Below are 26,978 nucleotides of genomic sequence, written 5' to 3'. Positions count from 1 at the left end.
GCCCATTGTTCTGGTGTGTTGGGGTTTTTTTTGTCTTACTGTCCTTTGCCCCTCTTGTGCCTCCTGTCCAGTTGTATCAGTTGTTGAATTCACAGAATCATAGAATCAGTCAGGTTGGAAAAGACCTTTAAGATCAAGTGGCACCAGTAACCTGGGACTACCAAGTCCACCACTAAAACATGTCCCTAAGTACTGCTTCTACATGTTGAAACACCTCCAGGGTTGGTGATTCCACCACCTCCCTGGGCAGCCTGTCCCAATGATTGACCACCCTTCCAGTGAAGAAATGTTTCCTAATATTCAATTTAAGCCTCCTCTGGTGCAACGTGAGGCCGGTTCCCCTTGTCCTGGCGCTTGTTCCCTGGGAGCAGAGACCGACCCCCCCTGCCTACAGCCCCTGCCAGGCAGCTGTAGGGAGCCACCAGGTGCCCCTGAGCCCCCCCTCTGCAGGCTGACCCCCCCAGCTCCCCCCGCCGCCCCCCCCCAGCCCCTGCCCCAGCCCCTGCCCCAGCCCCTGCCCGGCTCTGGACACGCTCCAGCCCCTCTGCGTCCCCCCTGCCCTGAGGGGCCCGACCCTGAGCCCAGGCCCCGAGGGGCGGCCGCACCGGTGCCCAGCACAGGGGGACGGGCACTGCCCCGGCCCTGCCGGCCACAGCGCTTCTGACAGCGGCCAGGGCGCTGCTGGCCCCCTTGGCCACCTGGGCACGCTGGGGGCTCCTGCCCAGCGGCTGTGCCCAGCGCAGAGCCCCCCCGGCCCGGCCGGGAACAGCCGGCTTCTCCAGGAGATGCTGGGCGAGACGGTGCCAAAGGCTTCGCTAAGGCCCAGGCAGGCGCCAGCCACAGCCTTTCCCTCAGCCACCCAGCAGGTCCCCTTGTCCCAGCAGGAGATGGGGCTCCTCACGCAGGACCTGCCTCTCACAGCCCCACGCTGGCGGGGCCTGATCCCCCAGTTGTCTTGCACATGCCGCATAATGGCACTCCGGGTGACCTGCTCCATCACCTTCCCTGGCACTGAGGTCAGGCTGACAGGTCTGTAGCTCCCCAGATCCTCCTTCAAGCCCTTCTTGTAGAAGGGTGTCACACAGGGTGACCCCCCTTCTGCTGCGGCCTCCCCGGTGAGCTGGGACTGTTGATAAGTGATGGACAGTGGCTCAGCGAGCTCCTCTGCCAGCTCCCTCAGTATCCTTGGGTGCTAACCCCACAACCCCTTGATTAGATACAGCTGAGAAAGGTATGTAGGGGAAGTAGTGAGGGGCCAGGGCTAGTTTAGTGGGAAGGCAAAAACTAATTTAAGCTAAGAACATGATTATGGATGGAAATGGGGACAAATTAATTTCCTAATTAAAATAGCACACTTGATAGATTATGCTGCTCATTTGCTCCCTCTCTCTGATGCATGTAGCTGTTGCAAGAGTGTTATGTGTTACAGCTGTCCTGGTTTGCAACGTCAAGTAGCAAAAGTGACATTCTTAGTTCTTTTAAGGAAGTAAGTGGCGCTTATTTACTGAGTAACGTAATTGCATTTTCACTGGTTATCTTTCAGGTATATCCAAAGGAATTAAGCTGTGCCTCAGAAATGAGACTCTGGAGAAACTATACAGTAAAAAAAATTTTCTCTGAATGTGTTTGTCTGCATTACTTTTCTGTATAGTTCTATAGATATTTAAATGTTTGTTGGGTTTATTTTAACCCTGCAGTCTAGTTAAATACCAAATGATGTATGTATGTAGCCTATTACCATGCAGTATCATTTAATAAAGATGACGGCTTAAGCGTATAAGCTACCTTTCAGAATCCACAATGAGTTTTTCCAAAACTGGTTCACAGTTTGTGTTTGTACATGTCCAAACACATTGCTGTGCAAATCTAATCAGCTGTTGATATTTCTTTTTTAAGAATACTAAACATGCTAAGTGTGCTAAAAGATCAGCTTCAAGTTCCTCAAGCTAAATCCCTGATCTGAAGAAGACTCACTCCCTGCTAAAAAGAAAGTCTGTAGCTGATTTCTGTAAATTACTTAGTATGGTGTTTGCATCTAAATGACATTTTTAAATATAAAAATTCAAAAAAGTTCACTGGAGAAATAAGGGGAATTCAAGAGACTGCTGATGCAAGAAAAGCCTTATAGAGATAATAAGAGATTTGAGAATACAGTCATAGCAGAGATAGAAGATTCTAGGCAGAAAATTCCTAGTGTAAAATCCTCATTTTCTGGGAACAGAATGAAGGCTTTCACACTGAACACCCAAAATATAGACTAGTTTTGCAGATAACTTTAAAGTGTTTTAAACTGATGATATAAACAGAAATGGCAGGAGTAGGAAAATATCAAGGTACTAACAGAAATATCAGATGTTTACAGGCAAGGTTATTGTACCATATGTAGTAATTATCAGCTAATTCAGCAGTTCCCTGGGAGTTCATATATATAATTACAACTTTTAACTACCTTCATTAGAACTGGATGGGCAACTCCTAACTAAAAGCTTCAGCTCATACTGTCTGAAGCAGATTCATATCATCTCTGTTACAAGAACAACTCACATATGCGGCTTACACATACAGTAGGACTATGAGTCATAGAATCACAGGATCACTGAATGGTTTGGCTTGGAAGGGACTATTAAAGATCATCTAGTCCAACTGCCCCTACAGTGGCCAGGGACACATTCCACTAGATCAGGTTGCTCAAAGTCCTGTCAAACCTGACCTTGAATTCTTCCAATGCTGGAACATCTACCAACCTCTCCGGGCTACCTGTACCAGTGTCTCACGAAAAAAAGGATTTCTTCCTTATGTCCAGTCTAAACTTGCCCTCTTTCAGTTTAAAACTGTTGCCCCATCTCCTGTCGCTGCAGCACTTGGTAAAAAGTCTTTCTCCATCTTTCTTAGAAGCTGTCTGTATAGCTTGAAAGGCCACCATGAAAGGTGTCCTTACAACCTTCTCTTCACCAGGCTGAAAAACCCCAACTTCATAAGAGAAGCATTCCAGCCTTCTAGTCATTTTTATGGCCTTCCTCTGGACGCCCTCTAACAGGTCCATGTCTTATACTGGGGACCCCAGGGCTGGGTGCAGTGCTCCAGGCAGCTTGCAGAGTCTCATGAGAGCAGAGTGGAGGGGCAGAATCACCTCCCTCAACCTGCTGGCTACGCTTCTTGTGATGCAGCACAGCATATGGTTGGCTTTCTGGGCTGCAAGTGCATGTTGCCAGCTCATTGTCTACTTTTTTGTCCACCAAGATCCCCAAGTCCTTCTCTGCAGGGCTGCTTTCAGTGCATTCATCCCCAAGTCTGCACTGATGCTGGTAATTGCCCCAACCCAAGTGCAGGACCTTGCACCTGGCTTTACTGGACCCCATGAGGTTGTCATGGGCCTACTCCTCAAGCCTGACAAGGTCCCTCTGGATGGCACCCCTTTCCTCTAGTGAATCAATTTCACCGCTCAGCTTGGTGTCATCCGCAAAGTTGCTGAGGGTGCACTCAATCCCACTGTCTCTGTTGGTGGTGAAGATATTAAATAGCATTGATCTCAGTACAGACCCTTGAGGGACACAAATTGTTACTGGTTTTCACTTGGATGTTAAGCCATTTACTGTAACTCTTTGGACATGGCCACCCAGCCAACTCCTTATCCATCTAATAATCCATCCATGAAATCCATATCTCTCTAATTTAGAGGTAAGAATGGTGTAGAGTACCATATCAAAGACCTTACAGAAGTCAAGAGAGGTGACATCACTTGCTCTTCCCTTATCCACCAACATAGTCAGTCCATTGTAAAAGGCTACCAGATTACTCAGGGAGTTATGAGCTTTATGAAGTTCTTAAAGCTTTTAATTTTATCTTCAGATAATGTAATGATGGAAAGCAGAAATAATCCCCTTCTGCAGGGAAAACAAAATGAAGAAAAGCGGGACAGAACTAAGCCTGCATAGAGTTGCATGGGAAGAACTTTCTTTCTGATTCCTCACGTGAAATCTGATAAGCCTTCAGCATACCCCATGGGCATCAGCTAATCTGATCATCAAATTTCCTATTCATCCATTGGGTGAACTTTGCTTAATTGCATTACATGTTAAACAGCAGGCATTTTGAACTCAGAGTAATGTTGTTCTTTAATGATGAAATTCTGACTTGTTTATGTTATTGTTTGGCAGATCCATCAGGTGTTTGATGCCTGGGAAGCTCTGATAATTGCAGTAGCTCCAGGGCTTGCTTTCAAGTCTTGTAGTAAGTATGTATGCCAGGGCTACCAACAGTATCAGCTTTTCATCATTGTGACTCAGGCCTACCAGGAGGTGAGTTTTTTTCTATTCTGGACATCTTCTGAACTCAGAAGAATTAACAGTGGAGCTAACAGATCAGGAGCAGCTCTCCAAGTATATCTCACAGAGGAGTGGGAAAGTGATACATGGCTAAGGCCTAGCTGGATCATATGGGTTTCTCAGCAGCTGTCATTGCTATTACTAAGGCGTGTGAAGTATTTCCTTCTAACTTCATCTTTTTGAAAGCTGGAACTTCATTCAGTCAACAAATAAATCTGCATTCACTTTTTTCCTCAGTACCTAGTACTGTAGTGATGTAAGAAATTGGAGAAACAAGGCATTATATGTGCAAAAAACATGCAGCAGAGAAGTCATCTTCAGTTTTCAACCTGGATATTAAGAGGTACCAAAGAAAATGTTGTTTTCACCTAGTGCTTCCTCTTAAAGATAATGTCACACCCTGCCGAGCTGTGACATCTCTCTTTGAGGACCAAGTAATAGAAAGATTTTACAAATGACTGGCACACAAATCTGAAGCCGGAGAAAGACATAAGCATCTTTACTTTGTGTTCAACACATACTAAATGTGGTGTAATTAATTGAACTGTGATATTCACAGGATCACAAAATCACAGACCAGCCCAGATTGGAGGGGATCTGGAAAGACTATCTGGTCCAACCTTTCATGAGAAAAGGAGCCCAGATGAGATTATGCTATTTGCTTGTGGTAGAAAGTCCCAAAGAATTCCGAGTAGAATGGAAAGCAAAGTGTTCCTTGTGGTGGTGAAGATGTTCAGTCTCTATGAGATCCTGCCTCTGATTTAAAATCAGTCTTCCTTTGAACAGAAATCTGGTCCTTGGAGTAGCATAAATGAAAATATGGAGAGATTGCTTAGCATAGAGATCTCTGTGGTAGCTATCTGCTACTGTAATTAAAGAAGAGGCTGGAAATAAATTGCTGCTTTGCACAATATTGCAGAATAGCTTGAAGGCATTGCCACAAGGACCTAGTTTAATTGCCCGAAATATGTTCTTGGAACTGTTTCTTCTTTTGCCATGTATTTGATAATCCTTACATTGCACGCCTTACAAAAAAGTCTCATCACAAAACGCACATGATAATAAGACGTTGGTTTCTGTTCCTGCAGCACTCGTGTGGTACATCCAGTATGAACAGACAACATGTGAGAGGTAAACCTCTTCTTAGGACTACGATCTGTACAAATGCCTCTTGTTGTGTGCCCCCTGGACTTGTCGTGTTAGGAGATAACCAGCTCTTGCTGGAAGAAACAAAATAGTTTGTCTCCAAAGAAAGCAAAGCTAGAAGCAACTTCTTTTAAATCTGGTACAAAATATCTACTGGTTGTAGATTCAGCAGGTTAGTTTTACTGACTTAAGGTAAATGTCTTGTATGCATTAAAGAAAGACACACCATCTGTGCTGCACAAATCACTGCCTTGACTATGTCCTTGATTAACCAGACCTTGGTCTATTTGCCTGTCTAAACCTTGTGTGAGGAGAAGGGCCTTTGTTGTGCTGATGACAGGAAGGTTCAGTTTCAGGTTAGAAGAGATTTCCCACGACATGGCTTTTGTTCATGATTACAAAAATAGGCTAATTGCTTCATTTGATACTGGTTTTAATGTGGCTTAAAAGACCCCATTCTTATGTAGGGGATGGACTGAATATGGGACCAGAAAGAGATCACAGTCCATTTTTCAGCTCTCCTACCTTTGAAAGTCTTTTACAGCCTTATGCATAGTGAGAGGGAAGAAAGCCCACCTCCCCTATAGCCTAAATACAATAGGGGATAAATATGATCCCTCTGTAGCCTTTGAAAGTGTAACCTGCATGCATATTCAGCTCCCACCAGGTTAATAGATATTTTTTTTTTTGTGGGCTTTGCATAATTGTAGTCATGATGGCCCTCTGTGCAGACTGCTTTACAATTGAGAGCTCTGTGGAGCATATGGCATCTGCTGACCAAATGGTGCATTTGCTTAATTTTAATTCAGCTCTCCAAGAAGGAAAATTCAAATACAGAAGTTACTAACAAATACTTCTTTTTCCCGCCGCCTTCTCCTGCATTGTACTATACCAAATGCAGTGAATTGCAAATAGTCGTTGTGAGTGAGAAATGGTTCCCCGCATTGTCCACCTGCTTCCCTACCAGTCATCCTACATCCAACTCTCTCTCACCAACAGGTCCTCTAATCCGGGATGCTTGGCTCTCACCATGTAGCTTTTGCAATGTCCCCTACAGGACTTCACAATCCATGTGTTGCCTGGTTCCCTGGATCAGAGCAGAGCTGCGCTTAAAAACACTGAAGACAAACAGTGGTAAAAATCATCTCTACTGGGACATGCTCCCTGGCACAAGCTGTAGAAGGGCAATCCTCTTGGCAGCTTCAGCCCCATTGACAGTTACAGAAGAGGACATGGAGACCTTGAGTTCATACTGGCCATGTGTTTGCCACGAAAGATGCAGCAGGTGGCAATGTTAACCAGTCACGAAGCACTGAGGAAGCCCCCAAAAGGCCACCCTTGTAACTATTTCTTCTCTGTGGATTCCTAATTTGTGCATTTTAAGTGCTTTGAAAAGAATGAATGGGATGGAAAACATTTTGAAATATGTTTTTTTCTTTTTTCTTTTCTTCTTTTGTTCTAAGGCAACAAAAGGTTATTTCTGCCTTTCTGGAGCATATTCTCTATGCAATCAAAAATCCCCCCACAATTCACCAATTCATAATCTACCCAGGCACAGGAACTATGATAACAAATTACAGTTCAAGGTCTTTTCTAAAAGCTTCTGGGGGTGAGCAGTTCTCATATCATTATATAATCCTACACCAACAGCCGAATATTCATCTGCCAGTTCACAGTTCTCTTTGCCCAGTGTAACACTTAATGAAACTCGGAAAACAATGCCACAGAAGTATGGAAAATAGGCAAAAAGCCAGAATGCAGAACAGAAATGGTAATGTTCTAGGCTGGAACATTCATTATTTCAAGATAATATTTTACATTCTGGAGGTTAAATGAATTGTTACAATGAACATACTATTAAAAGGTCAGTGCACTTTGAAAAATTATTAAATTTTTTAGGTGTTAAAAAAATATCTCTGCTTTTTTTCAAAATTATTAAAATGCAGGAACATAGAAAAGCAGGTATTCTTTGGAAGTTATACTTCAGGTTTATGAATATCTTTTTTCACAGAAATGTGGTATACAAGTGAGTGAGCACTTAATTCCCCTAGCTTCCAAGCAAATCTAAATAACAATGATTTCTTATTAAACTTAGTATCTGATGAAATATGACCTCTGAATAATCACTTTCTGCTTTTAAAAAACTGTTCCCCAATACATTTCTTGATGAATGCTGTCAACTTCATCCTCCCCACTAGCTTTAATTGCTAGCTCTCTAAGACAAAACTGCTTAGAAGTAGTTACCATACTACCAGCTATATTGGTAGCTCTGATGCTTTAGAGTATTTACTTTGTGCCAAAAATTAGCTTGAAATGTTCTTTCTGATTACCTTAAAGCATTGTGGTGGAGTTAAACTGGTGAATCATCTCATCCTAATGAACATATCTTAGAAGGACCTGATAGATAGTAATCTAAAAAATTGTATTTTTCTCCAACAATTATGAGGAAAAATAATAAAAAAAGAAACAACATACAAATGAATAAAACCCAACACCTTATCCCCCCCTCAAAAAAATACGACAACAAAAAAACAAACCCAAACAAACAACAAGAAACCCAAACTGAATCAAAGAAGCCTGAACAACCACAGGCTCTTGTGCTTTAAATATTGATATGGACTGTACCCTAGACTCAGTCTGACAAGAACATGAATGGGCATTGCTGTAAGGAGGCTTTATATTCCTTGATAGACTTACTAACCTCTGAATTTTCACTTTGATACTCTTCCAAAAGTTTCTACCCTATAGCAGGAATGACTGAACAGGATGTGTTACTGATACTACCATAAACCTAAGCTGCCAGAAAAAAAAAAAACAACCCAAAAGATTCATACAAACATGCCCTTACACGCTGCTTTTGGAGCCCAGGCTGGGGTCTCAGTGTGGCACTGCATGTGTTGATTTAACTTGCCCACTCACCTGGCACTACCCTACATTGCTGCAGCATGACACGGCATCGGGTAGTGGGGGAGCTTTGCCTGGCCACAGGCTTCTGCTCCAGTAAACAACAGAGTAAGGGATGATAAAATGTATTTTCATCTCTCTGGTGGCTGTTGTGAAACTAAACACATTTTGAACATAAAAAGCACTATAAAATATCCATTCTTTTTAAGGATTGTAAAATAATAATGTAGTAACACATTTAAGCAGAAAAAAATGCAGTTAATGAAGTACTAATGTTCTGTGTGCCTGAGTTAAAGCTACAAGTGGAATATTTTCATTACCTTGATTCTGACAAGGTCCACAGTGCATTCTTCAAATTCTAATCATTAATAACATATAACAAAATCAAATGCAGAAAATGCTCATGGTGCATTACTCATGCCTATTGGTCTGTAAATTTCATCTCTTATTAATGGGAAGAGAAGACAGTAAGCTTCAGCTGTTGCAGCATCATGATGATGATGATGGTTATTGACATTATTGTGTGCCTTCACAGACATGCTTGAAGTCCATGGTGAGGGCACTGGGTGAGTGCAATTTTTCAGACTGAGAAAAAATCATCATGGGCTGCATGTGTGATTTTGTTGGATATGCTGAATTTCAAACTTGCTAGAGTTATTCTGAGAGTTCATAATTTAAATACAAATGCATCCACATTAAATGTAATCCTAGACTGTACTTCTTCAAATGTGGCTTTTCAAAGATGTGAAAAACCCACTGTCACAGGCATTAAATTCTGCAGTTGTATTAACTGACAGTGCAAGTAAAGAGATGGGTTGTTTCAATGGAGTTTTCTGGGTGTTGCAATTGGGGAAGTCAACTGAAACAAGTTATTCACAATGGCTCTTTAGCTCACAGATGTTCTGAAACAGGATCTGAATCCAGGCTTCTCCTCCTGCAATTAAATCTGCTCTTTCCAGATATGGATAAGAATCTCAGGAAAGCTAGGAACTGGGTAGCTAAGGCTCTCCTGCCCCAACTACATTCAACTATGCTCAGTCCTGCACTTCTCATTTCGGCAAATTATGAGCACATGTGTAAAAAGGTTTAACAATCTATTTCCTGGTTCAACATTACAGGAGGGTCATAGCTCAAGGGGGCAAAGTTGTTTTGTGAAATGAGATTACAGTGATGGATTAGATTGATGTTTGGTAAATTTGTTTGGAAATGTGTGCATCACTGTAAAATGTTGATTAACTCATAGCTACCGGTAGCTTTACTTGACATTGCCAGCCCTGCCATTTTTCTCTTTGCACTGCTAGTCAGATAGCTTATTTCTTCAAGAAATTAAAATTTAAAAAAAAAAAATAAAAAAAAATCACTCATTACTGGTGGAGAAGTAAATTTTACCCAAAGGCAGGACTTGTCAATCATGTCTTCATTTATGATAAATACTTGTGTTAACTGGACATGAATTCTCCTTTAAAAGCAGTAGTTTGGTGAATTGAACAGGATTCCGGGGCTGATAGGAATTGCGGGCACCCTGCTAGGTTACAGATGTAGAAAAGCTCACTTTCAGTGCCTCTTATCTGGACAGTGCAGCTTTCAGAGACATTTGTGCCTTCTGGACCCAGAGACATAAAGTTGCATAAATAACTTCAGCTTCACTGCTCCAAGGTAGGATAAGGAGATTAATGGACTTTTTAGGGAAACTGACAGACTGCTTTTTTTAGGGGAAAAGAAAACTGATTTCCCCCCCTCCCCCAAAATCAGAAGAAAATTAAAGAACAAGATAAACTCTGTAACTACGCTAGTTATGTTAATGCAAGCGCTTCTTCTGTTAACTCTGCTATTCAGGTACTTGATGTAGGGCAGTTATTTTTCTTTCTTGCTTACGTAAAGAGATCTCTTTTGTGCTACAGAAAAGTTGTGTAGAACCTAAAAGCCTGTTTTGAGCCAGGAATTTCATGGCAGGCTAGCAGTCTTCTGGCTTCATGTCCAAACAGAATCTGAGAGTTGCAGTAGTTTGTACAAGGTGGTGCATTTACATCTCATTGACAGCAAAAGAGCAAAAGCAAGAGCAAAGTATTTAGTCCAAGCGATCTGGCTTGTCCCTCATCAGGACACAGGGCAGAGCTCAAAGAGTTATCTAAATTGTTGTTTCTCTGTGAATTCCATTAGTTAGAATCTTCCTACCTGGCAGGGGAGACACCATGATCAGGCAGGGTTTTTTCCCAGGGTGAGGCTCATCCCCTAAACTCCAGGTGTGCTGACCCCTGCCATTTCCCCAAATGCAAGAAACTCAAGTGCATAATTTGTGGTAGTTGGGGACTGTGTTTGTGATGGGGGTTTTTTTTATTTATTTATTTTTAAAAAGGGGAGTTGGACTAGATAATCTCCAGAGGTCCTTTCCAATTGTGCCCATTCTGTGATTCTTTGATTCTGTGTTTAAGTGACCATGTTCCACTCTCAAAATACATTCATGCAGCAGATGATGCTCTAATCATGGCTTTCTCAAATCTACCTGACATTAATAGACTAAAGTTACTCATTATCCTGTGCCACAGTTTCCCACTTGGTTACTGTATACTAACATCCCTCTGTCCTGATCTGAGATCTCTGCTCATAAAATGCACAGTAAAGGGCATCTGTAAATAATGTGTGACTACTGATCTGCACATAGTCATATTGTCTGGTGAAAATAAATTATGAGGAATAATACAGATTATTTCAGCCAAATATGGTTCTTAATTATATTTATAATTTGACCACTTCATGCACATACAAAATACATCGAACTCATAATGAAAAGAAGCAGACAATGCCCCCCAAATATACAAAGAAGCATTTTAAATAACATTGTCTGTGTATGAGCACATTTGTGCGTATCCTTCCAAAATACATTGTCGCTCTTTCTCTTCTTCCATAGATGTCATAGCACTCTTTGAACAAGACCTTGTAGTTCTGAATTCTCACAGGCATTGCAACCATGAAAGTAGCAAAGTGTGAGCTAGAAATTTAAATTTTAAAAGGTAAGTAAAGATTTAATGCAATTCTCCACATGTAACCGCTAAGGAGATGGGGAGCTAAAAATACATACTGTCATATTAAATCAGGATTCCTGGTTTGCGTATCACATGATTTCCATCTGAAATCTCAGAGAATGGGACACAAAGTTGTTCTGTCAGGCTGAGATGCGGTTATTCGTTTCTAATAGTCCGTTAATAGTACATTTGGCACTAGATAGTAGCAAATGAATCAGAAAAAGTAAAATATAGCTCCCATTACTGTTGAGAGGAAGCAGACTCCATAATTCATCAGAAATGGATTTCAGTGGTGTTTTAACAGTTTTCCATCAAGGATGCCAGTGAGGATTGTATCGGGATTAGGTATAAATCTGGGATACTTGTTCTGTGCATGTTCTCTCTGACACAGCCTTTAGTGCTAGCACTTTCCACACAACAAAGAATCCTAACTCCAACTAAGTTCCATTAAACTGTCATAAAAAAGTGTGTTTATCCAGTCACCTGCATAAGATCAAAGTCAACAACTGTGTAGATCCATGCAAGGCTGTGCACAGTGTCCAGTCCCATCTCTTAGACAGGCATTCTAGCTAAACAAAGCAAACCCTCAGATAAATTGATTTACTTGACACTGCCTGGCCGAAAGATGTATCTGCTATTATAGTGACACAAGGTGAATCCCTGTTTTCCTCATACTGCAGCTGCTGACAGAGGGTGCCCATGGGCTCCTTTCAAACACTGGGACAGACTGTTCCCAGAGGAGCACAGCAAGGCTCGCTGGTCCTGCCAGCAGCTGAGAGATCCTCTCACACACAGCCTGTTTAGAAAACACTGGGTTAGCATCGATTGCTGCATTTGTTAACACAGCAAACCTAGCAAATCTCTGTTACCCAGGCTGTTAATTCCCGCTAAGTCCATATCCTGTTTCCTGATTAGAAGTTGAAGCTAAACGTGAACCTCTTCATGGCTGATGAGTCCCTCCTATAGTTTCTTGGTGGCATCAAAATCTGTATCAGCTTGGTTATTTTCCCTGTTGGCATCAGGGTCTTATTTGGAGTTAACTCATTTGTGACTCATTTGTGTTTATTAACCTCCCTATCTTTTTTTTATTATTATTTCCAATTTTTAAAAAGATCAGTTCATAATGTAATATCAGATTTCTTAAGTAGTGGAATGCTATTTTTTCTGCATTTTCTTCATCTCATCTCTTATACTCAAAGAAATATAATATTTTTTTTTTAAGTCAGTCTTGAAAGACTTTGATTGTAAGTGATTTTGTTCTTTGATCTTTCCTGGTATCATTCACAAAAGCAGCAAAGCAGCCCTTTTGGCCAGAGATCACATATCAGGAAAAGATTTACCTGGAGCAGAGCCTTAACCTATAGAAACACAGCTGCATATAGCTGCTCTTGTTTCTAATCTGCACCCTAACTTTTTATGACTGCATTTTACCCCAAAAGCACATCAACAATATAAAACATTACTTACTTTAAATGCTGTCTTTCCAGTATAAATGACTTCCAGCACTGCCTTCTAAACCTGTGGATTTAGCACATAGAGACTAGAAGTGTGTGATGAAAATAAACCAGGTGTGGATCCGGGTAATACTTCTTTGCTATACACATTTCTTCAGAAAATCGATGATAATATTGGCTTTTGCTCTGTTTTGCCACAAGAGGGCACTCCCTTAATTCCTGTCATTACAACTCAATGTCCCTTACTAGAGGCAAGATAGGCTCGTTTTCTATCTAAACCCTTATTCCAAGTTTTTATATAGGTAAGTTGAATAATTTCATTGTTTGTGTTCTCAGCATGCATTTTACTTACACCAAGTTACTAGGCAATATTATTTAGCTGTGAGAGCACACTGCGCTTCATAAATAACGGATCAGGCAAAAAATGGTGGGAAGTAAATAGGATTTCCCTTTGTTACCTTTAGAGATAGCAGCACACTGTATTAACACAACTCATTGTTCTCAGTGATAAACTCAGACAGGTCACAATCAAAAGGAAAGACCTCAAGATGTGCAACTTTCAGAAGCAGGAGAAATTTGTGAAACAAAGAAAAGAGATATTTTTCATCCACTTGTGAATGCTTACCTATTTGAATTTGTTAAATATGCTGTCATGTGCAACAATATACAGCGCAAGCATGGTCCACACAGGAAAATGATTCAAGCACTCGAAGTTTGAAGATTGTCACGTCCTCCCTAATGCAAAACTCTGCTTTGACCTACTTTGAATCAGATAGTTGAGAAGATTTTGTTTAAAATGCTTCTAAACAGTCATCACGAGTGTGCAGTATAACTTACCATAGCAATTTTGTTTTCAGTCCCAATATTTTATATATATAAACCTGTGTCATTTACCAAACCCAAGACTGATTTCTCCCACTTACATAAGTCCAACTGAAATTTTGCTCAGAAACAGTCGATGGAATTTGTCCATCAAGAGTCAGCTATGTTCCTGGGCAATCGGTAATGCTCTGGCCTGATCCTTGCCTTCTTCTCCTGAGGGTTGGCGTATTTCCACTTGGATGGAGACATTTTCAGCTTTTTTCTCTTCTTATCTGTACACCACACTTTTTCACAGTATTCTTCCACCCTCTGGAAGTTGCTGTAACCTATCAGTTGAAGAAATTCTTTGTACCATGGCTTTGATGCCTGAGGTATACTGCTCTGCATCGGGCATGGCATTTTGTGAGGTATCTCCTCCTCATAGTCTTTATTGAACATCTCATCTACACGTTCTTCCTCGACTATTTCCAGGGTGATTTTCCTGACAGTGTGAACAATGCTGTGTTCCACCGTCTGACAAAAATAAGTCCCTGCATCCAACCGATGCAGCTTCAGGAATAAGAGGCCAAGATCCATTTTGATTATTCTATCATCAGTCTTCACCTGAAAAACAAATTGATGCAGTTACAAAGCACAGCCCTCTGCTATTACATTCAATCACAGCAATTACTTCTGAACTGTACATTCATGAATACAATATTTAATTTTGAGAGGAAGATTAGAGATCCAAGATTCACAGTTTCTAAGTAACAAAAAATTTTACTTGAAGTAAAGAAGAAATGGAGCTGTGAAAGGAAAGCACTCTGGAGTATCTGGCCAGCATGGGAGGACAGAGTGGAGCAGACAGTCTCCTGTTTTCCCATGATGGGTTAGTCACTTGGGGCTAAATCACAGAGGTGAGTAAGCTTGAAACATTCCGATAAAATACTGGATGGAAAACAAATGTGCATTTGCCAGCTTACCTGTAGTAAGTATCCCTGTGAACTTTCTTGTACATTGACAAATGCCTTTCAGGCAACATTCATGGGTATCTGTATAACTGCAGGACCATGGAGAACTTACAGCCTCAGTTCTGAGTTTGGTGTTCGAGTTCCCCCTACAGCTCCTGAGAGAGGCATTCACAGATGCTCGCAAGCAGGGAGCGCTGAGCTCTCTAATCCAACCATCAGAAGCACCCAGGACAACGGAATCCTCATCTTTCTATTCAATGGTAAAGTGCTGAATATTAAGCAGAAGAGAAATACTGAGAGCAGCCCTGCAGAGAAGGACTTGGGGATACTGGTGGATGAAGAACTGGATGAGAGCCAGACATGTCCACTCACAGCCCAGAAAGCCAACTGTATCCTGGGCTGCATCACCAGCAGCGTGGCCAGAAGGGTGAGGGGGGGGGAAATCTGCCACTCTGCTTTTGTGAGACCCCCCTCCCCTGCAATGCCGCATCCAGCTCTGGGGTCCTCAATACAGGAAAGACATGGACCTGTTGGAGCAGGTCCAGAGGAGGGCCATGAAAATGACCAGAAGGCTGGAACGCTTCTTTCATGAAGAAAGGCTGAGAAAGTTGGGGTTGTTCAGCCTGGAGAAGAGAAGGAACTGGGGAAACCTTGTTGTGGCCTTTCAAGCTATGAAGATGGCTTCTAAGAAAGATGGAGAGAGACATTTTGCCAGGGGCTGTAGCAATAGGATGGGGGGAAATGGTTTTAACCTGAAAGACAGTAGGTCTAGTTTGAATATAAAGAAGAAATTTTGCCAGTGAGACACTGGCATAGATGGCCCAGAGGCTGTGGATGCCCCATCATTGGAAGTGTTCAAGGACAGGACTTTGAGAAACCTGATCTAGTGAAAGACGTCCCTGCCCATGGTAGTGGTGGTGGGTGGACTAGATGATCTTTAAAGGTCCCTTCCAACCTAAACTATTCTGTGATTCTATGACTCCATGATTCTATTTCTTTCTGCTTTTATTTGTCATTTTCTAATGACTGTATTATTATTCATGAAAAATTGAATAACTTTCAGCAGGAAATATGAAAACAAATCTGTCTTAATAGTATAGAGACATACTGGAAGGTTAGAGTCTGTTCAAATTTACGCTCCTGGCGTCCAGTATCTGAGCTGCTGTATCCAATAAAATGTGTACATAGTAGGACATCCTCCCCACCTCACAGTTCACTACCTTCTGTGAAAGACCTGATTAATAGTTCTATTGTAAGAATGATTATGCATAGATAGGGAACTTCCAGCTAAATACATGAGGAAATACCAAGTGTGAAAAACCGTGCAAAGATCTGGCACTTGGACAACACTTCAGGCAAAAAATGTGCCTGAAATAGGGATGACATTCTTCTTGCTTGATTTTAGATATTTAAAGCACAGTGTGGCATCCTTGGTTACTTTGTATATTTTTGTATGCGGTGGTTTACTAGTAATTTTTTTACTTTACCAAATGAAGCTGTCTAGTTTAGCATGAGGTGATACCACTGGCTATAACTGCACCACCATCTAGTCTGACTTCAAAGGCAGCCTACATTGAGAAGCTCCTGGGTAGATCTCTTTATTGTAAGTAGGCACATTTTCTAACAATCAGATGAGTCCCACTCCTGAGATGTGCAGATGTCTGTGTCTGAGCTGGGGTCTCACATTTGCAGTAGAGCCTAGCTGCTAGGCAGTAAGGCAACCATCCTTATCCTTTGGCAGTCTGAGGCTTGTCTCCCTACATCTTTCCACATACTAAGTGGAGACAGCTACACTGATGTGCATCAAAGAGGTATTGAGGGGTAAATATAGTAACGCTTACAAAGCACTTTTATAATAGCGAAATATATGTCAAAGAGGCAAAGAATCTACCAACACCTCTTTTCAGAACATTCTGTAATGTAATGGGTGAGGCAGCAGGAATGAATAGATGTTAAACTAGACTAACACTCGGAGTGATATGTGCACATTTCACCTCTGCAATAACGTACCGAGAGAAGTGATGGATTCTCTTTTGTTTTGAGACCTTAAATCGGGCTTCACTAGATTTCTAACATCTGCAATCAAGATGCTGAAAGCAATCACCAGATGAAATTCTCAGGTCTGTTAATTCAACAGAGCAAATGAACATAATGATTTTCCCTGACACGCGTGTACCTTTCAGCAGTTGATGACAGGCCTTTCAGTGAAGATGTAATATTCCTAACAGTGGGCTCTTTTACTTAAAATGTTAGTATATAAGCATATTTACCTCTTCCTTCTTAGTGTCATGTGCTCGCTGGACAAGCCAGATTACTTTTGCTTGTAAGGTCCGAGGGGTGCACTCCAGAAGGGTGCTGTTGTACTCTATCCCATAAACAAGGCGCTCCTCAGTCTTCTCTAGGACTTCGCCTGGAAGGAAAACAAAAGTTTTAAAAGTATGCGCTACTGCCAATACTTGTTAGTCCCCATATGCAGGGTGTATTTACTTTTAAGAGTGAAGTTCAATTCAGATCCAACCAGATAGTGACTGAAAAGTAGTGTCTGGTTAAGGTCTGACCTGCGAAATGAATTTTTCCATCATCTCAGACTCTCACAGGATCTGTTCCTGAGATAAAGGGACCAAACTGTGCCATGATTCAGCTAAGATTATGCACAGAGAAACAAATTTCAGTGTTTCACACTGCTAATTGCTTGTGCATGGTTCTTATGAATAGTTCATCTATTTCATTTTCACTCAGTGAAACAGGAGGATTCGATGAATGCCTAAATATAATAAATAATGAAATATTTTTAGGGATAAAAATGAGAGCACACACCTTTTGCAGAATGAAACTCTTAAAAACTCTACTGCCCTAACCAATATTATACATGTCCACGTTATACACCTGGAAAATGAATGTATAGTTTTGGCTCAAGGGTGCTAATAAAACCAAGGTGAATGAAATTAATCAAAACTCAATTCTGATTTTCCATCCAACAAAATATCTGGAGGAAGATAAGCTAGATATTACACTAGTGATCAATTGCCCTTATTAATGAAATCATCTTATTCCATAGTAGTGAGAAATATTCTTGAGACCAATCAATTTTACACCCTTAAAAATACAGGGGTTGATATCACTGTGATTTCTTATGGTATTTTAAACTTACTGTGTAATTAGTATTTCATATTGGAATATACTTTTCCAAAATCTACTGTATATTACAATGGACATCAATTTTAATGATGCTTTCTCTGGTTAAATAACTAATATATACCTAAATAATTTTTCTCTGGTTATCTATCTAAAATAACCTTTTATATTTGATTTTTTTTCTTCTGTAAGTGCATTGGGTGTTATCCTACAAAATACTGAGGATGTCCAGGCAACTGTTTTCTGTCTGTTTTGCCATTGCCAATACCAGTGTTTGAAATCATCACTTTCCACGGTCTGGACAAAAGCATAAGACACAGTATTTTTTTTTTAATTATATTTTTTTTTAGGACAAATCTTGATAATGATCACAAAGAAACATTTGTGTTCTGACATGTCATTGCCCGTGTCTATGCTACAGAGCTCCTTCAGTTCTGGCTGAGTGCTCTGGCAGTATTTCATATTCATTTCAGGATTCAGCCCTGTTATTTCTTATCCCTGTCCCATTTTTCCGCTTGCATGTGTGTTGGAAGCCCTTACGATGCATTAACCACATCCCTAGTCTGAATGGCAGGGCTGCATGAACACTATGGGATGCACCCAACCTGCCATCGAAACAAAGTCATTCTTACACCTGGGTGACATGGGCTCATCTCTATGTCTCTTATAACTTATTATGGGAATATGCCAGTAAAAAACCTCAGGTGAGATCATGGTCTGGCTCATACTCTTGGCAAAGTCTGTGCTTTCTGCTCCACGTATTTGCTAACGATTCATAAATGTGTGAGTAGTTTACCAATGAACTGCTGGCCAAAGCACTGCTGCGCTGCATTTCCATGTCGAACATCTTGTCTGCGGAAACGTCTGGAGGGAAAAAAATGGGGTTGTTTGAGATAACAAGTTTAGCTTACAGATTGTTGGGTTTATGCTGAAGTGGCATTCATTAAAAACATAAGGAGCTAAATCTTGATTCCTAAAAATTTAGCATTTTTGTGAGAAATGCTCATTTATGCCTTGGTATTTTTGCTCTACTCAACCTATTGGGAATCATGTCTGAAAAAAAGACACACACTTGTCTGGGGAAGAGGCATAATTGTGTGTCCAGTTTATACATAACGACACTATTTTTATAAATACTAAACCAAGATCTTCTGAATGAACTGGGCAACATTCAGTGCTAGGAAGATTCAAAGGGACCTTTAGCCTGTCTTTGGGTTCTTTTTTTTTTTGGAAGCCAAGGAAATTGCCCTGCTTCAGTTTAGAACAGTTTGCCATGTATGTCAAAGGTAGTTCTTATATCCTTCTCATGCTACTTTTTTTTCACTTGGGAATATCAACACGCAGAGGAAATACTTTCTTTTATTACCTCTGTGTAGCAGACAGTTGTTAAGCTAATTTTTCTCAATAGGGAAACAAATGACAGTTGTTAAGCTCATTTTTCTCAACAGGGAAACAAATGCAGTCATGACTTTCCCATGCCTAGAAAGGCAGCTAGTAGCAGAACTGTGGTCAGAACCTGTAAGCCCTGGCTGTGTTCTGGAAATAATGCAATTATTTTTGAAAGAAAGAAGTGTTGTGAGATCTGGGCTTCAAATTCTTCAAATACATTTACAGAAAAAGAATGAAAACTGTAATCCTATGGTGCATTCCCAGAAGAACAGTGCTTTTATATGGCAATTTTTTCCTCTGAGTACCTTGATATACAAAATCAGAGATTGCTTACTAGGAAAACAAAAGAGATGGTTGGAATGTCTTATCTTGCTAGATGTAGTACTTCCAGCAATCTGAAGTTTAATTACACTAAGGATAGTTTTCCTATATATTCATAAGGAGTAATTCTACACAGTATTACCAGTGCCATACATAACAGATTAACAGAAATATGCAGTGTAGAAAATCTTACACAGCAGGTATGCATACTGCATAAATCATACATGATAGAAACAAGCAAAGCCAAGCAGTTTTGTTATTCTTTGCAATTACTACTTAAAGCTTTTCTCCAATGCTATTTGAACACAAAAGACAATTTTTATTTGGCACAACCTGAATTTACTGACACTATTTAAATTTACACTATTAAAAGATCTTGCCCATGGGTGTTATTCATATTTCTAAACTGCCAGTAGACGGTGATTATTTTCTGAGTTCTGTCACCCATATGGACTTTTGATCCAGTGGTGCTGGTGGGCCAAGGGGACAGCTTTTACCTTTACTAATATTCAGCAGAACCAATGTTTTGCCAGTGTTTTTTCAGCGGAATCTGCAAATTCAGTGGGGACTGTGTTGGGCCATTTAGGCAGAAGCGCTGAAAATGCATGTATATTATCAAGCAAAAAATGAGATGCTGAGATAGTAATAGGGCTTTATCATGCCCTGGGAGTTCTCATTGTAATGTATAGATGCTGCAGATTTGTTTACTGATAACTCTGCTAAGTGTCAGTGCTGAATAATGCTGCCACCAGCTTTGCATATCTGTGTATACAGTTATTATCTTCCACAAATATACATAAATACTATAGACATAAACCTTGGGGGAAAAGGAAAAAAAAAAAGTTTTTACTGCTGTCAGGCACAGCAGCCCTATGAAGCAGGAACAGGACAGTTAGTAGGCATGTTCTATTTACTCTTCAGTTCCTGAAGATCATTGTAGAGCTAAAAAAATCCTTGTCCTGTAAAACAGGATATTTCTCCAGTTGTTTGAACCATTTGAGAAAAAGAGATGTTTGTTTGATGGATTTTTTCTGTTGTGTGAAGGCTGAGAAAGATATTTTTACCAGTGCCTTCACTTGCTACTTTTTTGAAGAGAAGGAAAAAATGGGGAGAGGTGCTGAAAGAGAGAGACATGCTGGGAAATAAACTTATTTCACAAATACTGAAATAGTGAGCCTTGTGTTCATGTTTTTTTGGGTTTGTGGGGTTTTTTTGTTTGTTTGTTTGTTTTTTGTTTTGTTTGTTTTTTGTTTTTTTTTTTTTTTCTTAGTAATCATTTCATTCAGAATTCCATGAATTATAGAGTAACAGAAAACTCCTGAGATAAACCACTGTAAGGAACAATGTTCAGTGAGTAGCAAATGTACTGAACAATGAAAGTGTCTTTTGCAATCTATAACTTCATGAATTTAGATTTCAGTCTGTAACTCTACGCTTTCAGGAACTTAGTAAAAATGATCTGCAAGAAAGCAACACAGTGATCATCATCATCACCATCACCATCATCTCCATGTTTCTGTATTATTTTTCAAGGCATAGATGAGGCAAAGTTGAAGAGTCTCAGGGACTCACACAGATCATTGAGGTTTGTGAAAGAAACCAGCAGGATGAGCTTGGTTTGCCAAACCGAATGTGCAAACTGGGGGACATCTGGGTTCACACCCGGATTTAGCTGCAAGGTGGCAGCATCCCCTCAATGGCCACACCCCTTATCCACCACGCCCTGCCCCGCCCTGCCCCGAAGCGCCTCTCCGGGGTGCCCCCAGCCGGGGGCGGCTGTCACTGCCCCCTCCAGCCTGGACACCCTATGGTGGGCAGGCCGCAAGGAGGGCCAGGAGGCTTCAGGGGGTTGAAAATAATTTTTGGGGAAAAAAACCCTGTTTGGTGCTCCCTTGCTAACCATGAGAGATGAAGAGCATGTTTGTGTACTTGCTGGTGGAGCGCGTGGTGGGGAAAGAAGCCAGAGAGGGAAAGGAGGCAGGAGGGCGACCGTCAGCTTCTTATAGTTAGCTGAAGAACCACAGGTCACCAGACCTACTCAAGCTGAAAGACATTTTAAAATGACTTCAGCTGTTTTTCAGCCTGGATGGTGAGCTGGCACAGCAAAGAACCTCACTTGTAGAATTTTGTGCTTGTTTAGATAAAAATTGAACCTGCCTAAATCAGACTGCAGAGGTAATAGTGAACTAAAGCATTTAAGTCCTGGACCTCTGCTTTCTCAAGCATACTTCATGGAAATGGAATGCAATATAATTTCCCTCTTTATCCTGTACATGCCTTAATTAACAGTTGTTCTGTTTCATGTTTCTGCAAACACTTGTCACACCTTGGGGGCATTAGGCTCTAAAGCAGATGAGAGCATTTGAATTGAAGCAGGGAGAGCACGTTCATTGTACATCTCTGCCTCTGTTCAACTCTTCACCAGTAGGACTGGAATTAAAAAGAGATCGCTTAGCAGTGCTCTTTCTTACTGCACGAGCAAGGCTGCTCTTACAAATCAAAAGCCCACCTAAATGTACCGTACGAGGGTCACATTTGAGCAGACTGAGGTGGTATTAAAGCCTGCTCATGTGTGCTGTAACGTAAGGCACAGCTCCATGAGTCGCGATGAAGGGAGGGCTGCCAGGAACAGGGGAAACAAGTGCTCTCCAATACCCCTTGTGCTCACATCACTTGTACTATCCTGTGCAGCGTGAGCAGAAATCTGGAGCTCTGAGACAAGGGTAAATTAAGATGTGTATTCTCTGGGATATGACATTAATTCTGTCTGGAGCCCAAGGTTGCCATGGCAGGGTTATCACCTGCGCAGGGTCACTTTGTACCAGAAAACTTTATGTTGTCTACTGAGGCCTGCCTTTTCCAGCAGTGCTCTCCACCTGCTACCTAGGAGGAGGCAACTTAAAATGACTTCCATACATGTCCTGAGTAGCTCTCCCTGCCTCTTCAGGTACCACACAATGTGAGCTCCTAAGTTTAAAATGCTCTGAGCCTCAACTATGCGCTAAAGTGAACAAAGCAAATGCCATCTGTCCCTCTCAATGTGTTAGCTCTTGCTGGCTGTTCCCCAAACTCTTATACGCAAACAAAAAGTTTTGTAGACGTCAAGAACATTCAATTGAGTGCAAATCCCTTCTCCACTGCTGCAGTGCTTATCTTAAGAGAAGGATGATGATAACAGCAGTATTTGCTTCTTTTAGAGACTGACCTGCTGAATGGTGGGGAGGTAAGGCACAGGAAGGTGCCTGGGGGGCTGCCGGTATCACTCAACCCTGGATAAATGCCTATGTCAGGGGACTTAAAGGCTGCTACTCTGGAAATTGTCTTAGGTGAGAAATATGCTAAAAATGTACAACAGAGTTTGGGACTGAGTGAGTTTCTCTTATCTTTTCTTATACAATAAGTAGCCTGCAGAACAACATAACTGCTCCTACAGTCTTAGCAAGCTGCTGGGAAATATCTTAAACCCCTCCCTTCCCCAAATTATTTTTATGACATTAGATGAGTAACCCATATGCTTTATAATTACAATAATCCAATTTCTATTTACTGTAGGAAATTAATCTGTCTGACCCACTACATAGCTGCTCATCTTTCTTAATCTGGGGCCTGAGTGTTTTAGTCAAAGTCTTCTCACATTGAGCAGACAACCAGAGCCCACTTCTTCCCTTAGGTCTGATTGTAAGAAGCATGAGAAAATTACGCAATCCTGCTTGTAAAAGTGGTGTAAACTCCCTACTTGGTTTAACCTATATGCCTTAGTGTAAGAAGTCCAAGAGATTCTTAATTATGCTGAGTCATTGGCTGTATTTCTCATTTTTACTTTTTAATGTGCCTTACACCAAAAGTTGTACTACCCAGTGTAACATGGCTGTGCTCATTATCTTGTAGAAAATATCCACAGAAACGCCTGTTGTGCCTGGCTACAGTCAGCAGTGCATTTGCTAGAGCTCATCCAGGTTCATGGAAAGATAAGTTGTGTAGAACAAAAAACAAATAAATAACCCCCCCACACACACACTATCCTGGCTTTCCTTAAGAAACAATAATAAACTGGGATACTATGATTTGGTTTTGAATGAACCATCTCCTCTGGTTTTCAGGACTGTCTCCAGAAGTCACTCAATTCATTCTAATCCTTGCAGGCCATGTAGGTCTAATATATATAAGCACATATTTGCAGAAACAGTAATTGCAAAAAAAGCCACCAAAAGGATTTGAATTATGCATGACCCAAATTTTGCTGACTAAGGCTAGAAATTACCCTTTTTAGTGGCAAAGCTCACTTAAAGTCTTGTTTAAAGGTCTGGAATAAAATATGTATGTTCTAGTATCTGTGTAGCCGAATGGCAGGCACTGGGTTCGAGAGGGAATGAAGGAGGACAGGTATGTGGGAAATTACTGCACAAAAGAATGAAGGCCAAGAACCATGAATAAGTGAATGGTGACAGGGAGAAGTCCTCTGCCCAAGGCAAGACCTAAAGCACCTGAATTAGGTTTGTGCTTTGAACTGACCTCTAGAGAAACTTCTTTTTATAAATATATAAATAAGAAAGGCTAAGCCTAACCTTAGCTTTTGCAGATGCTCTGGTTTCATTTTGGCTTGTGAAGGTATTTGACTATTAACACAGAATCTTCTTCGCTCTTCTGGGAAATTCGGTTGTGTATGTTACTGCAGAATGATATGTCTGCTGTATAATACTACCAAAATAGGTCTCTGATGTTGTAAAGAATCTTTCCTCTGCATACCAAAAGAGGCATAAGGAAACAGAAGTTTGTTTAATACTTACTGCAAATAATTGCTAAGTGACTTTGCTTCATTCATAAAAATATTCCTGGTGCTGCAGTTTATGCCATCCTGTTAATACGGCTCCTTTGCAGTCCCCTAAGGTTGCACTTAATAAATATCTGACACATTTTCTCACTGCTCAGTTGTTTTTATGAGGGGGAGATATGAATATCTTTGTGTTGTGGTAGGAACTCTTCACGTAGGTATTTTGCAAAAAGGGTTGTGAGGGAAAGCAGCAGTTCTCACCTCTTTGCTTGCATTCCTGTGGGGTAGTATCGGGAGCAGGAGATCCCATCCCACGCACAGTAGGGATCTCGCGCGAGGCAGCAGTCAGCACAGGCAGTGCCGTACATGTCACACTGGTGGAACTTCACTTGGGCTATGACTGACTCAGATCCAACGTAAAGCTGTTGCTGAAAAAAAATGCATCACATACAACTAAATTCCTAGAATTTCTGCTAAAACTTCTGTTACCAATGGAGTTACTAAACAAATGTTAGCTTTATCGTTGCTCGCCAGTTGTGCATCCAGCCTGTGCCCTGAGGGAGGCAGAGTTGCTCTGTAGCAAAATATCTAATTACAGACTAAACTCCTGCATGAGCACAGAGGAACAGAAAGAAGGTAAAATAAACAATTTATTTTGGCATTTCCTCGCTTCTGGAGTTTCAGCTTTGTAAGCTTTATTTTTGAATAGGCAGTTTAGGTTTCTTTTTCTTCCTCAAGATAGTTTCCAGTGCCTCCCTCTTTACACTTCCCTGTCACCTAACTGACCTGCAAAAAAATCTTGACATGAAAAGCTTTAAACAAAGAAGTTCGAATTTGCAAAAGTTATAAGCCACCTCAATCTTAAAATGGGAGCTCCCGAGTAAATTTAACTCTTGATGTGGCTGCTTACAATACGGTCACATATACACGTGCATAGTCATACTATGATTTGTATAATCCCTCCATGCACAGGAGATAGATATATTTTTTTTTTTGTCTCCTGGTGCTGTGCAGCCTTTCCTTACAAATTAACTGCTCACAGTCTTCTTCTTTAATACTTATTTGTAGGGTTTGGGGTTTTTTTCATCATTAGTGCTAAGACTGTTTAAATCTTCTGAGTTCACATAAATGTCCTTTTCAAATAAATTAAAGATGATCAATCTAATTCTTGACATGCTGGTATAACAAATTCAGGAGAGAACAGCTTGGATTTACAGGTATTTTAGAAAAAGTCTTGTTGCTGGTAAAGGTAAACGGTCTGAGCACAGTGTGCGCTGCAATAGGAACTGCTTATGCACAGCTCTCTTCCATGGTTTTACCAGTCAGAAAAAGGATTCCCTATGAACATTTAAGCTGTGCTTATCCTAATGGCCTAACTTAGTCCATATTCCTGCTCCTAGACCAAGCTTTCAAAATCTGACATTTTAAAATTGTTTAAAGCTGGAACACACTGGCAGCTCATTTAATCTGGTTTACTGTCACTTATCTGTCACAAACCACAAAATTTAATACAGATAATTCATTCTTTTTCCTAATTAGACCTTCTATATCTTTTTAGATCACAGAAATTTAGCTTTCAGAAACGTCAGGGGAGAAGACTAGGAGATCTGGTAACAGCAATACTTGAAGAGTTTTTCGGCTGAGATAAACCAGATGACAGTAGCAGGAACTCAATCTGCCAACTGGAATGAAGAAGAAACCTGGGAACCTTGTTTGAGGGGAATTCTTTCTTGTCTGTAAAGGCTGCAGTGTGCATGTCCCAGAAGACATGAAACCTTTCAATGAGACATATGACATGGGATTTTCTCTTTCATCTTTTAGCAGGGGTAAAGACTGCTCTAAGTCTTGGTTCATCAGGGGAGGGCAAAAAGCATCCGATATCTAGCCAACTGAACATCAAAGAAGAACATTCCTTCCCAGTCTCTGCAGATAACTAGCTCAGCCATGAAACATGTTATTTTGTTGTACCACTGACTTGGTGAAGACTGGTTAGTGTTATTAGGGTAATGAGACAAAACTATCAAGGAGGTCTCCACAGGCTCACTAACTCCAAGTTCAAAAGAGGCCAGCCAAAATGCTCAAGCTACATAACTTTTTTCACATAAACTCAACTAAGTTATATTTATGTTTATTTTAAAGACAAAATTAGTGCTAAACCTGTCCCTAACACATATTCCAACATTTACTTGTCCTCAGTATCAGAAAACTATCCTATTTCCAGGTTAAGTTTATCTATATCAAACAAGGTGAGCTTGGTTATTTAATCTGACATTGCTTTGCCATCAATGTTTAAAAAGCCTTACACTCATACAATAGGAAGTCACTCTGGTAAAATTTTATACCTGTCCTCTTCTCTCTGTCTCCTCTTTGATATCTTGAAAAAGTTAAGCTACTTTCACTTTTCACAATCAGGTTTATTCTTCAAGCACTGGATTGCTTTGGTGGCATTTTTACGGTTCTCTCCAGATTTTCAAGATACTTCTTGAATTAGCAGAGTTAGAAGCACTTGGGAGCTGGATGTGATGGAGAAAGACTACTTCATTTTTTATAGAGTATCTCCTTTTTACTCTTCCAGCACAACCCTTTCACCATGACATTTCATTGAGAGCTAAAGGTAAGGCAAATATCTGAAATGACACTGAAGTCTTTCTTGAAATAATCACTCAGGTGCGTTGTTAGACAATCTAGTCTCGAGAGCTGCTTTCATAGTCCATGGGCAAAAACCCAGATTGATCCAG

At 40.8% G+C, this 26,978-nt stretch overlaps 1 protein-coding gene across 1 annotated transcript in view; it reads right to left on the bottom strand.

Annotated features, from left to right (window-relative positions):
* Nucleotides 1-11,095: 11,095 nt before the first annotated feature.
* SEMA3E (semaphorin 3E) overlaps nucleotides 11,096-26,978 on the bottom strand; it is a 145,237-nt gene continuing 129,354 nt past the window's right edge. Inside the window, exons 14-17 of the mRNA XM_056341837.1 lie at nucleotides 24,502-24,668; nucleotides 18,556-18,623; nucleotides 16,895-17,034; nucleotides 11,096-14,277 (exon numbers count right to left, since the gene is read on the bottom strand). Of these exons, the coding sequence (XP_056197812.1) occupies nucleotides 13,825-14,277; nucleotides 16,895-17,034; nucleotides 18,556-18,623; nucleotides 24,502-24,668 (828 nt within the window). The 3' untranslated portion in view covers nucleotides 11,096-13,824. The remainder of the gene's footprint in view (nucleotides 14,278-16,894; nucleotides 17,035-18,555; nucleotides 18,624-24,501; nucleotides 24,669-26,978) is intronic.

This window comes from Falco biarmicus, chromosome 5, assembly GCF_023638135.1.
Source record: "Falco biarmicus isolate bFalBia1 chromosome 5, bFalBia1.pri, whole genome shotgun sequence".
NCBI classification, from domain to species: Eukaryota; Metazoa; Chordata; class Aves; order Falconiformes; family Falconidae; genus Falco; species Falco biarmicus.
This window is presented reverse-complemented; position numbering and strand designations above follow the sequence as displayed.